The sequence below is a fragment of the Bufo bufo genome, chromosome 5, assembly GCF_905171765.1.
Source record: "Bufo bufo chromosome 5, aBufBuf1.1, whole genome shotgun sequence".
In the NCBI taxonomy this organism is placed as follows: Eukaryota; Metazoa; Chordata; class Amphibia; order Anura; family Bufonidae; genus Bufo; species Bufo bufo.
Genome location: NC_053393.1, coordinates 317,057,478 through 317,070,817, shown reverse-complemented (window position 1 = coordinate 317,070,817; position 13,340 = coordinate 317,057,478). Strand labels below are relative to the sequence as shown.

The 13,340-nt window shown below is 43.0% G+C and overlaps 1 protein-coding gene across 1 annotated transcript in view; it reads left to right on the top strand.

The window, feature by feature from the left end:
* TNFRSF11A (TNF receptor superfamily member 11a) overlaps positions 1–13,340 on the top strand; it is a 77,465-nt gene that overhangs the window by 53,205 nt on the left and 10,920 nt on the right. The window contains exon 3 of the mRNA XM_040432175.1: positions 3,949–4,074. Within this exon, the coding sequence (XP_040288109.1) occupies positions 3,949–4,074 (126 nt within the window). The remainder of the gene's footprint in view (positions 1–3,948; positions 4,075–13,340) is intronic.

Here is a 13,340-nt window from a genome sequence, read left to right as displayed (position 1 = left end):
AGTGGCGTAGCGTGGGTTGCCAGCACCCGGGGTAAGCCAAGTATTGCGTCCCCTCCAACCTGTGGCCATGCCCCTTTTTACAGATAATGTAGTAGATATCACCTGCAGTCCTATGTAACACCACAGATAACACAGTGATGACTCTCTGAGTACAGGTAATGTAGTAGATGGGTGTGAGCCCCCAGAATCCAGAATACGCACAGTGTGACCTGAAGTCTGGGGCCAGGATGCGGCAGGGTGGGCCAAATTCTATATCCACCCTGCCGTCACTACAGAACATACAGGGTAATACAGCGCACCATACCTCTTACATCCAGTCTCCTTTGATGTAGATGTTCTCTTTCCTCATCTTCTCCTTTCAGACCAGACCACCATCTTTCAGCCATTTCTCGTCTCTGCAGTTTAACAAAAGAAAAACCTTAGTTTACTACTTTTCCATCATCCTCCCATCTTCTGGACAAATCATCCTACCACCCCCAATACTGTGCCACTGTGCTCCCCAATACTATACTGCAGAAACAGATAAACCCCCTGATAATAGAAATACCATGCAGATAGTGCCCTTCAATAATTTTTGGCACAGAGTGCCCTAAAATAACTGCGCCCAGCAAATAGTGCCCCTGGCACTAATAGTGTAAACATAACGTCCCCCAAAAATAATTATGGTAAGCTGATACTGTGCCAAGGTGCCCCCACAGTAATAGTGTTCCCAAGAGTCCCACCAATAGGAATAATTCTCTGCTAGAGCACACATGGTAGTAATAGTGCTCCTACAGTGCCCCCAACATATCCCCGCTGTGCCCCAGAAGTAATACTGCTCCCATAGTGCCCATACTAGTAATCATGTTCCCCATAGACCCCCAATAGTAATAAAGCCCACTATAATACCCCTAGTAGTAATAATTCTCTTTATAATGTCACAGTACAAAAAATGTCCCCTATAATGTGTGTCAGTGCAAAAAATACCCCCTTTTAATGCCCCCAGTTGAGCTAATGTCCCCATAGTGCCCCCATAGTGTGCCAGTATAAAATACCCCTATATAGTGCCCCCAGTAAATGCCCCCATAGTGCTCCTCTCCCCCCTTCCTCCTAGTGCCCACCATAATGTACCAATAAAAAATGCCCCATATATAGTGCCCCAGTAGATGCCCTCAGTGTCCCTCATAATTTGCAAGTATAAAATACCCATTCTTAGTGCCCCCCGTAGATGACCCTATAGTACTCCTCTCCCCCTTCCCCATAGTACCCACTAGAGATGAGTGAATTTCATATTTTGAAATTCGCTCACACTTCGTTTGGTGGTAAAAGGTGAATTGCGTTATGGATTCCGTTACCACAGACCATAACGCAATTCTATGATGGAATGCATAACGGAATGCCTTTAGAGGCATTCCGTTATTCATTCCGTCATAATAGAAGTCTATGGGCTGCAAAATGGATCCGTCCCGTTTCCGTTATGCATTCCGTCATAGAATTGCGTTATGGTCCGTAGTAACGGAATCCATAACGCAATTCACCTTTTACCACCAAATGAAGTGTGAACGAATTTCAAAATATGAAATTCGCTCATCTCTAGTACCCACCATAATGTGTCCCAGTATAAAATGCCCCTATACAGAGCCCCCCCATATAAAATACCCCTTCTTTGTGGCCTCTGTAGAAGCCCCCATAGTGTTCCTCTCCCCCCTTTCCCCTTAGTGCCCCCATATAAAATACCCATTTTTTGTGGTCTCAGTAGATGCCCCCATAGTGCCCCCAGTAATGTGCTAGTAAGAACAGCACATCTTCCTTTGAAAGGCATTTACCGCCTTAACATTTCCTTTAAATGTGCTCTTGCTGCCTGTCTGATAAAGATTTTTTGCACATTTGTGTGTGACAGCCAGGTCCCAGGATCCTTAGTTATGACCTCATCTGGCCAGCTGACACTGTCATCACTCACTGTCTGTCAGTGTCGTGTCGCTCAGTCACACACAGGCTGCCGCTGCACTCGGTCCTGAAGTGCCAGCCATCTTCTTCTTAAGTTCTTCTTGCTCCGCAGTGTCTGGAAGGTGGGCGGAGCCTATATCAGTGCGTACTGCCGTGCGCGCCCTGGTGATTCATCAGGGTGCACGCTTCTTTGGCTGACAGTTTACCGCTCCTCGCAGTGCAGCAGAGCGAAAACATTAAGTCAGTGTTTCCAGCGGCCAGCCAGCGCCCCCCTGCAGTCTGGCGCCCGGGGCAACGCCCCCCCCCCCCCCCCCCCACACACACACACACTACGCCACTGGACAGAAATGCAGTGTGTCATTTATGAGCTAAATGTAAGTGGTTGCCGAGAACCAGCATCATAATGATTTCAGCCCAGGCCTTGAAAAGAGTCAAATCTCCCTGAGAAGAGTCCTGGTTATTCATAATCTCCTGCTCTCCCCCCATCTGCTGTCAGTCATCAGCAGGTGGGCAGTGAGAGCAGGATTTTATGAATAACCAGGACTCTTCTCAGGTGGCCATGACTCTTTTCCACTCTTTTAACTTTTAAATCACAGACCGCTGAAATCAACTCACCTGTCTCTACTTTATTCTGCCGTTAGTATGGGCAGCATAAAGTTGATAACAGGTTCCCTTTAAGGATCAGTCATAAGTCATTGAGCAAACAGCACAAGTGAGTAGCTAGATGTAGGATTACCAGGTCCTCTTTAGTAACACCACTGTAATCTAGTTTACACTAATACTCTAATTGGATCTGTCCACACCTCCATAGATTCCGCCGTAGTCTTTTAACGTTACAATAATTATTTGTATTTGTGTAGTTCAGTACCTGAGGATGATAACTAACATGTCAATGTGCCTTGCCAAATAAGAATATTTTAATTCCAAACATGCTTCTTTCATTTATATCTAACCAAAGAGAACAAAATGACCCAATATGTGGACTCTGACGGTGTGTATGGTATCAGGCTAGGCCTACACGGTGGCAATGGTGGCATGACAGCCAGGATCGCAGAGTAGTGGTGATCCCACAGAAAGGAATGGGATCGCAGTGCGAGATGCAAATAATTCAACAATGTCGGATTTTTGGTGACTCGCGCTGCAATCCTATTCATTTCAATTGGATCACTGCTAGTCTGCAATCCTGGCCGCCACCAGTGTCGCTGTGTAGCTCTAGCCTAATGGTGCTATACACTGTATTGCCAGTTCACACAACTGATTACAAACACCTCCTTTGCCTACATTGTCCCTGCAGAACGCACAACTAGTGACAGAAATGTTGGATGGCAATTTCTTCTGCTTATTAAAACTAGTGGTCCTTAACAGCCCCCCGACATATTTCACTAGTATATCGGCATCCTGAGGGGTTGATGGGGTTATTTAGTAGTTACAAAAAGCCCCCATATCTATACATTACATGCATTGACTTCAGGCACTGTGTAATGTGTTTCCCCAGTGATTGTGCTACAGGCATGGGCGGACTGGCCATAGACCCCACAGGGAAATTTCCTGGTTGGCCGATGCCCAAAGGGCTGTCCAAGCCCTCCTCTTGGCCTCCAGCCAGGTAATAAAGATCGGATGCTCTCAGCATTAATTAATGTAGGCAGTATTTTTATGCTGCATTGTGGTATCTGGTTCTGCTGGGGCGGTATTGAGTTCTTCACTACGGTATTGCTGGCCCTGCCTACTTATGTTGCCCCGCCTTCTGTCAATTAAGACCTGCCTACAACATGGGGCCACTTTTAGTTTTTTTTTTACTTTAAGTTCCCAGTCTGCCCCTGGCTTATAGGCATTTGAACACTTGCTAGTGGGTTCATGTGATTTGATTAATTTTACGTAGCTGTTAAGGTAAAGCCCAAGCCATGTTGCTGCCAGGAGCATGAAGCCAGCTGCACCTTTGGGCCATACCCTTATACAGCCATAATGATATCATTATTTTGTATGTTTTATATAGTTACATGTGCTCATATTTATTCAACCTAGGAACACACATGAAAGCAAAATGTACTTCCACTGCAAATACTACGTGCAGTCCCTGCGGCCCTAATGAATACATGAGTGTTTGGAATGAAGATTTAAAGTGCACTCTTCACATGGTTTGTGATCCAGGTAAGTGACGGTTGTCACAGCTCTTTCTTCTGTAACCATCCTGATCAGTGACCGCAGTCTGAGTCTCTGATACTTCTCGCTTCAGGTTTACATTAGTAGCTTAGTTGTGCCCCAGTGTATATTAATTATTGTAAATGCTTTACGTTTTATTTTTTATATTGTTACTGTTGATAATAACATTTTAGGGTAAAGAGTGTTGAAGGGCCTTTTACACGGGGAGATTATCTTGTACAATATCGTCACATCAAGTTGAAGTTCACAATCCTTAGCTATTGCAGACATGTTGCATGATCAAAGAGAAATTGCTTTGTTATCCTTGATTGAATTTTTTATAATAGCCGAAAAATGATCATTTGTTGGAGTGATATCCTCTTCTGCAAACAGGCATGTGGTCTCAAAAGCAATTGAAATTCTGGAAAAAAAAGTTATAGAATATTGTTACATATTAAAAGGGTCTGGGAAATCTCATGGAGTCACAGGAGACTAAAATATAAAATCTTTCTCAAATATATATAATTAGGAAAATAAAGGGACACCTCAGTTGGAAAGGGGTATTTTGTTTTAAACTCAATATTTATAGAAAACTATTTCTACAGAATGTTTGGCCATTTTTTATTTCGGCAGTACTATGCCACTGAAAATGAAACACAAAATGTTGTCCTTCTGTAGCAGTCAGCACAGAGAGATACAACTCCTGTAGAGATAGGGGACCCATTGTCAGTCTATTGCTGAGGAAAGATGCTATCTGAAGGGTAATCCTCAATATAATAGAGATAAGGTAACAGTATGACGGCTCTATTGTTCTCCTGATAGGTCTAGATGACAAAGATGCCCGCAGAAGAGCACTGCACTTATCAGTGTAATGATGCGGCGCTATATCTGAGTCACTCATCCCCCTTCCCTCTCTGGCCACTGTGAAAGTCAATCAAAGTACAAAACGTTCAAACAAAGGAGGAAGGTAAGAGTCAGGACATGGGGTGACATAAAAAAAATTCATATCCAAATAACCATCCACCCATTGTTTGTAAAAAAAATTAAATAATACGTAGAATATTCATTTATAGGCCTTTAATGTGTGATAATTCCTCTTGTATACTCTAGTGATAAAAGCTCAGGCTCTTTTAGAAAATGAGACGACTTCTGCTGAAAATGGGCTCTCCACAGGCAGCAGTGAAGTCTCGCAGTTTTGACTGCTGTAAACTGGAAAGATGGGGGGGGGGCTAGCGAATGCGCAGCAGGTAAACACAGGGAAGACCTGTGCTGCTATCGTACTTACTAGTGAGTGGTTATATCAGTAGCAATGTGAGACCACTTCCTGTGTATTATTGAGCACCAGAAGGAGGAGAAGTCTCAGCGTTCCTGCATAGGATATATGTCCTCCTCTAGCAGAGGACCTTTCATCTTTTTTACTTATAGGAGCTAAATACCTGTACTTGTGGGGTACAGGGTATGCTGCCACATAGTTTTTTTTTTTTAACCTACGCCCCTACTCCCCACTGCGCCCGCCTGAAGTTCTCGCGCTCAGTATGTAAATACTGAGCATCGGAATAGGGAGGAGGAGACGCCAGGGTTTCTCAATGGGCGTCTCTTTCTTCCTGGCTGTGCCGCGATCCAATCACAACAGAGAGCGTCATAGCCAGGGAGAAAAAAACTGGTATTTAGCTCCAAGTAAAACAGATGAAAGGTCTTCTTTAAGCTTTAAGAGGCAGCAGTCTCTGTCTCTTTTAGCTAGGCCTCATAATACACATGTCAATCATATTACATGCCAGGTAAACAACAGTATTCATTATGAAGTAAAGTTCAGGCTCCTGGCAGGAGGTGAGAAGAATTTCTGCTTGAATTGCCTTTCGCTGATTTAATGCCCATGAATGAATTAATTCTTTGGATTTATGACTCACCTTTGGCCTGAATCCAGGCCAGATCTGCACACAGGGTTCCTCTTTACCATTCAGGTAATGTATAGAATGAGCTCACACCATAGTTGGAACCTCCCAGAGATAAAAAGAGGATCTTACTGTACCTCATTTTGACCTTACCCTGCTAAAATGAAAGTAAAACTTGTCCCTATAATGTCTCATATCCGTTTTTGGGGTCCGCAAAACACGCATACCAGCTGTGTGCATCCTGCATTTTCCCCTTCTACAGGTTAAAAACAGACAAAAATAGGACATGTTCTATTTTTTGATTTCAATAGTTTTTATGATTTTTTAAGATAATAAATACCAGGTGATCAAGCCAATGATGAGTGATGTTGACCAAATATAGCTCGGTATAACATTTTTGATACATGAAGGGGAGGGGAGGGTAGGGGGGAGGGAGACATAAGACGAGGGGCAGGAGGGAGGGACATAGGTAACAATAAATAGTATATTGTAATTAAATATAGGGCAGGTGAGAACATAAAACATAAAGTCTCAGGTACAATCACAATTACAATGACATGTTTGTCAAATCGCTGTTGTTCGAGGAGAAGTAGGAAGTCCATAATTCCCAGTTTGACCGGTATTTGTCGATGTTACATTCTTTGTATGCTAGCATTTTCTCGTAAGAACATGTAGTATGGACTCTCGTTAGGATTTCTGCCACAGAGGGAACTTTGGTAGACTTTCAACACTCGGTGATGGCCACTTTGGTGGTCAAGAATAGGAAGGCTACTGGGATTCGGCAATGAGCCGGGATGGAATAGATATCAGAGAAGAATAATGCCCTTAGTGGGGATTAGTTGATATTTACGCCACTAAATTTGGAAGCGAGTGAGAAGATTTCGTCCCATAGATTAGATAAAAGCGGGCATGACCATAATACATGCAAGAGTGTGCCCCTCCGTCCGCACTCCCTCCAGCAAAGGTGAGATGCCTCTGGAAATATTCTGCATAGTTTATCGGGCGTATAATACCATCTAAGGCATGTTTTAACTGCTGCTTCAAGGAGAGCGGTATTATGAAAAGTGTTAGCTATAAATTTGAACATATTCAACCAGTCTATTTCTGGGATATTATTCTGGAGCTCTTTGTCCCATGCTAGGAGGGGTGCGGACTTAGAGAAGGCAGACTTGGAGTTCAATGCCAAATACATTGGTTTGATACCTCTCTTTGTAGAGAGAGGTGTTGGGACAGACCACAATTGCAGTATTTCTCTGTTTTCTACCACTTGATGTGGGGTTTCCATGTTCTATTTTTTATCCATATATTTTGCGGTCCTATTGAAGTAAATGGGGTTGCATCCAATCTGCAAAAAATAAAATGTGCTCCGAAAGTGGACCGAAAATATGGTTGTGTGCATGAGGCCTTATACTGAGAAAGATCATCTGATCTGCTAATGATATGTGTTTGAGAAAAAGTATGATTTCATCTACTGTGACTTTTTGTGTTTTCTCAGGACTAATAAATCCTCTTTAATGTGGTTTTCTGGGACCTGTCATCAACTTTATGCTGACCTCACTGAGGGCAGCATAAAATAGTGACAGAAATGCTGATCCCAGCGGTGTGTCACTCATGAGCTAAACGTAAGTGGTTGCTCAGACCCAGCATCATAATCACTGCAGCCCAGTCCTTGAAAAGAGTCAAATCTCCCTGAGAAGAGTCATGGTTATTCATTATCTCCTGCGATCTCACCCATCTGCTGAAGATTGGCAGTTCTCTCCTAGAGAGAAAGGGAGAAAACTAGGTAGAAGACTGTCAGTCATCAGCAGATGGGCAGGGAGAGCAGGACTTCATGGATAACCATGACTCTTCTCAGGTGGCCGTGACTCTTTTCCAGGCCCAGTCTGCAATGATTGTGATGTTGGTTCTCGGCAACCAGTTACTTTTAACCTATAAATGACAGACCGCTGAAATCAACTCACCTGTCCCCATTAGGGCTCATGCACATGAACATATGTATTTTGCGGAACGGAAATACGGAAACGGAATGCAGACAGAGTAACTTCAGTTTTTTTTGCAGACCCATTGAAATGAACGGTTCTGCATATGGTCCGCAAAAAAAAACGGAACGGACACGGAAAGAAAATACATTCGCGTTGCATGAGCCCTTAAAGAGGATTTTCAGTTCTAAGAAAATAGAAGCGACAGTAGATGAAATTCTAAGACTTTTCTTACATAGAAACATAGAATGTGTCGGCAGATAAGAACCATTTGGCCCATCTAGTCTGCCCAATATACTGAGTACTATGGATAGCCCCTGGCCCTATCTTATATGAAGGATGGCCTTATGCCTATCCCATGCATGCTTAAACTCCTTCACTTCACTGTATTTGCAGCTACCACTTCTGCAGGAAGGCTTTTCCATGCATCCACTACTCTCTCAGTGAAGTAATACTTCCTGATATTACTTTTAAACATTTGCCCCTGTAATTTAAAACTATGTCCTCTTGTAGCGGTTTTTCTTCTTTTAAATATTCTCTCCTCTTTTACCTTGTTGATTCCCTTTATGTATTTAAAAGTTTCTATCATATCCCCTCTGTCTCGTCTTCCTTCCAAGCTATACATGTTAAGGTCCTTTAATCTTTCCTGGTAAGTTTTATCCTGCAATCCATGTACTAGTTTAGTAGCTCTTCTCTGAACTCTCTCCAAAGTATCAATATCCTTCTGGAGATATGGTCTCCAGTACTGAGCACAATACTCCAAATGAGGTCTCACTAGTGCTCTGTAGAGCGGCATGAGCACCTCCCTCTTTCTACTGGTAATGCCTCTCCCTATACACCCAAGCATTCTGCTAGCATTTCCTGCTGCTCTATGACATTGTCTGCCTACCTTTAAGTCTTCTGAAATAATGATCCCTAAATCCCTTTCCTCAGATACTGAGGTTAGCACTGTATCACTGATTTTATATTCTGCTCTTGGGTTTTTACGTCCCAGGTGCATTATCTTGCACTTATCAACATTAAATTTTAGTTGCCAGATTTTTGACCATTCCTCTAGTTTTCCTAAGTCCTTTTCCATTTGGTGTATTCCTCCAGGAACATCAACCCTGTTACAAATCTTTGTGTCATCAGCAAAAAGACACACCTTACCATCGAGGCCTTCTGCAATTTCACTGATAAAGATATTAAACAATATGGGTCCCAGAACAGATCCCTGAGGTACCCCACTGGTAACAAGACCATGGTCTGAATATACTCCATTGACTACAACCCTCTGTTGTCTGTCCCTCAGCCACTGCCTAATCTATTGAACAATATGGGAGTCCAAGCACAGACTGCAATTTATTGATAAGCCTTCTATGTGGGACAGTATCAAAAGCCTTACTAAAGTCCAGATAAGCGATGTCTACTGCACCTCCGCCATCTATTATTTTAGTCACCCAATCAAAAAAATCAATAAGATTAGTTTGACATGATCTCCCTGAAGTAAACCCATGCTGTCTTTCATCTTTCAATCCATGGGACTTTAGATGTTCCACAATCCTCTCCTTAAGTATGGTTTCCATTAATTTCCCCACTATTGATGTCAGGCTTACTGGCCTATAGTTGCCAGATTCCTCCCTACTACCTTTCTTGTGAATGGGCACAACATTTGCCAATTTCCAATCTTCTGGGACGACTCCTGTTGCCAGTGATTGGTTAAATAAATCTGTTAATGGTTTTGCTGGTTCGCAGCTGAGCTCTTTTAATAGCTTTGGGTGTATCCCATCAGGCCCCTGTGACTTATTTGTATTGATTTTAGACAGCTGACTTAGAACCTCTTCCTCTGTAAAGACACATGCATCAAAAGATTCATTAGTCTTCCTTCCTAACTGAGGTCCTTTTCCTTCATTTTCTTTGTAAGAACTGAACAGAAGTATTCATTGAGGCAGTCAGCTAGTTCTTTATCTTCTTCCATATACCTTCCTTCTTTTGTTTTTAATTTGGTAATTCCTTGTTTTAGTTTCCTTTTTTCATTTATGTATCTGAAGAATGTCTTATCGCCTTTTTTCACTGACTGAGCTAATTTCTCTTCTGCCTGTACTTTAGAAGCTTCTTAAATACACTTATTATTAGCAAATCAGATTATATCATTAGCATATTGGGCTATATCGTCAATTGGTACTTGTTTTATTTTTTACTAAATTATCTTCACATGTAAAAGACCCTAAGGCAGTTCTCATATTATTCATTAACACTTTAAATTATTCTTATTAATTACCTACTTAAAGGAAATGTGTAATTAGAAAATGACCTATCATTTAACCCCTTGCCCCTGAAAGCATGTGGGGCCTTAGTGACCAAGCAGTTATTTTTTATCCTCGTATTCAAAGAGCTCTAACTTTTTTTATTTTTCCATCAATGTATTTATTTTATTCACTTATATAGCTGCTATATCCCGCAGCGCTCTACAGACATTAGTGTTAGCCCAGTGGTCCGTGCCGGTGCGGCTGCCCCTAACCGCGGGCACCAGGCTCCCTCTTTTTCCTCCTGCCGCCATGCTGACTAACACGGGCAGCAGGTAGCTTAAGGGCACACGACCGTTGTTTTGCGGATCCGTTGTTCCGTATCTGAGTTTTTTTTTCCTCTGAATGAAGTCCTCTTTCGTTCCGTTATTCCACAAAACATATGGTTTCCGTATGCGATCCGTTTTTTTGCGGATCGGGAACGGAAACAGTAACTTATTAATTGACTTCTTAATCACCAAACACATGAGCAATATGGGCTGGGCATAGCATTTCTACAGTATGGATCCGCAAAATACGGATGAAATACGGATGACATACAGTATTGACATGCACTACTTTTTTGTGGAACGGAAATACGGAAACGGAATGCACACAGAGTACCTTCCGTTGTTTTTGCGGACCCATTGAAGTGAATGGTTCCGCATACGGTCCGCAAAAAAAACTGAACGGAAAGCAAATACGTTCGTGTGCATGAGCCCTAACTATGCTATCTGTGTTCCATGCCAGAGTTTCCTTCCTGCTGGAGACTTGCACTGATGTTTGAGCTTGCATGGGTGTGTCTCTCTTCACCTATGAGGCAGCACATACATGCTCTCTGTCTCACCAGCCTATGGCTGGACTGCAGCAGGTATTTAATGGTGCTTCCTACTACAGGAAGATGCCTGAGCAACCTCATGGTTTTAGCTTGTCTATCTCGCTAATGTGTCTCTCTTGTCTGCTTCGCTATGTACCGGACCTTGCTTTTTGAACTCCTAGACTTTGCCTGTTGCCGCCTGCCTCTGACCTCAGACTTCGTTTATGGACTTTGTTTGTTTACCGCCTGCCTCTGACCTCGGACTTCGCTTACTGACTTAAATTGATTGCCACCTTTCCAGACCCAGAACCTCCTGGTCACGCAAGTCCCCTCGGTGCTTGCACAGAGTACTCTGACCCCTTGGTCAGCTGCCACTGACTGCTCTGGAGTAGCCCCTGGCAACTACCCTAACGGCCCAAGCCTATCCTCACCATCAGAGGCTCTAGTGAAGACCAGGTAGTGGCTTAGGCTACTTTCACACTGCCGTTCAGAGCGGGTCCGTCTGATGTCTTCTCAGACAGATCCGCTCCTATAATGCAGACGTTTGTATCCGTTCAGAACAGATTCGTCTGCATTATAACTTAAAAAAAATTCTAAGTGTGAAAGTAGCCTGAACGGATCCGTCCAGACTTTACATTGAAAGTCAATGGGGGACGGATCCGTTTAAAGATTGAGCCATATTGTGTCATCTTTAAACGGATCCGTCCCCATTGACTTACATTGTAAGTCTGGAAGGATCCGCTTGCCTCCGCACGGCCAGACGGACACCCGTTCAGGTGTCCGCTTGCTGAGCGGAGCGGAGGCTGAACGCCGCCAGACTGATGCATTCTGAGCGGATCCGCGTCCACTCAGAATGCATTAGGGCTGGACGGATGCGTTCGGGGCCGCTTGTGAGCCCCTTCAAACGGAGCTCACGAGCGGACCCCCGAACGCAGGTGTGAAAGTAGCCTTAGTTATGCCCCTCCAGAGTATAGCCAGTCAGTGGCGCAGTGGGTCCACACCCGCTTGCATAACAATTAGCATCACATTGTCCCTAATGGGGCTCACAATTTAAGTTCCCTATCAGTATGTCTTTGGAGTGTGGGAGATATCCAGAGTCAGATTTGAACCTAGGACCCCAGCTTTGCAAGGCACCAGGGCTAACCACTTAGCCGCCATGCCTCCCGTAAGTTGCCTCGCAACTTACAGCACTTATAAGATCTTCTGCTAACATCTTGATGCCAGATACTGTGCCACAGGACATTTTCAGAAGTCTTGTGGAGTCTATATCTCAATGAGTCAGAGCTATTTGGGAGGCCCGAGGGGGACCTACTTAATATTAGGCAGATGGTTTTGATAGTATGGGTGATTGGGGTATATATTAGTCTGTATTCACACTACAGTGTACGTTTGCAATATTCATTGGAGTTATTACCTGTTGTATAGCTTTGATGTATACCACTGTATAGGCATGTAGTGGTATACTCACCTATATTTTTTCATTTAATAAAAAAAAAAGTTGTGAAAAAAAAAATACAATGCAGTGTGTTTTTGTTTTTTTACTGGAGGCCTGTAAATAACAGGGTTGTTAATTATTCAATTTTATACAGCAAAACATGCATAGCAACATATCCCAACTCTTTTGACCTCCATCAGGAGATGGGGGCTTATGGATACGTTTCACATATACGCCAAAAATACAAGGCACATTTAGTGGAATGCGCCCTTATATATTTATGAAAGCAAGAGAGTTTGTGTGCCCGTATCACTTTATCTACTCATACTGTACTAGACGTCATTGAACATCTCATTTACTAGAGAAAATGAGCTGACTGATAAAATTTGGTCTGCCCAGGGCTTTTTTAGGGCCCTTTAATACAAGCAGATATTCAGATCAATTATTGGGAACAAACTTTCCTACAATTGCTTGTTCTTGATAAATAGCTATATAAAGATGCTGCCAGTCACTCGAAAAGTAATGCTCATTTGTCGGGAGATCACATCTTTCATGTGGCACCAAAATCATCTTAAGAGCAGATCGACTTGTATATCATTGACTGTCGCTTGTTCAAGACTGTCATTGCCCCAAGTAAAAGAAGCTCTCTACATTCCTATGTCAGCAATATGGGTTTTGTGCAGTTGGCATGCAGATACAGGACTGTCCTATTCACAGGGCAAAGAGCTACAGTATATTTACCACAGGATTATGTCACACATGGTTTTGTGTTGTGTGTTTTTAGTCCACCATCATTCCCCCCCCCCCCCCAAAAAAAAAAAAAGCCTCAAGAAATCCGTAACTTGCTCATTTTAACACCTGACGTTTTTTAATGCCATTTTTGTTTGC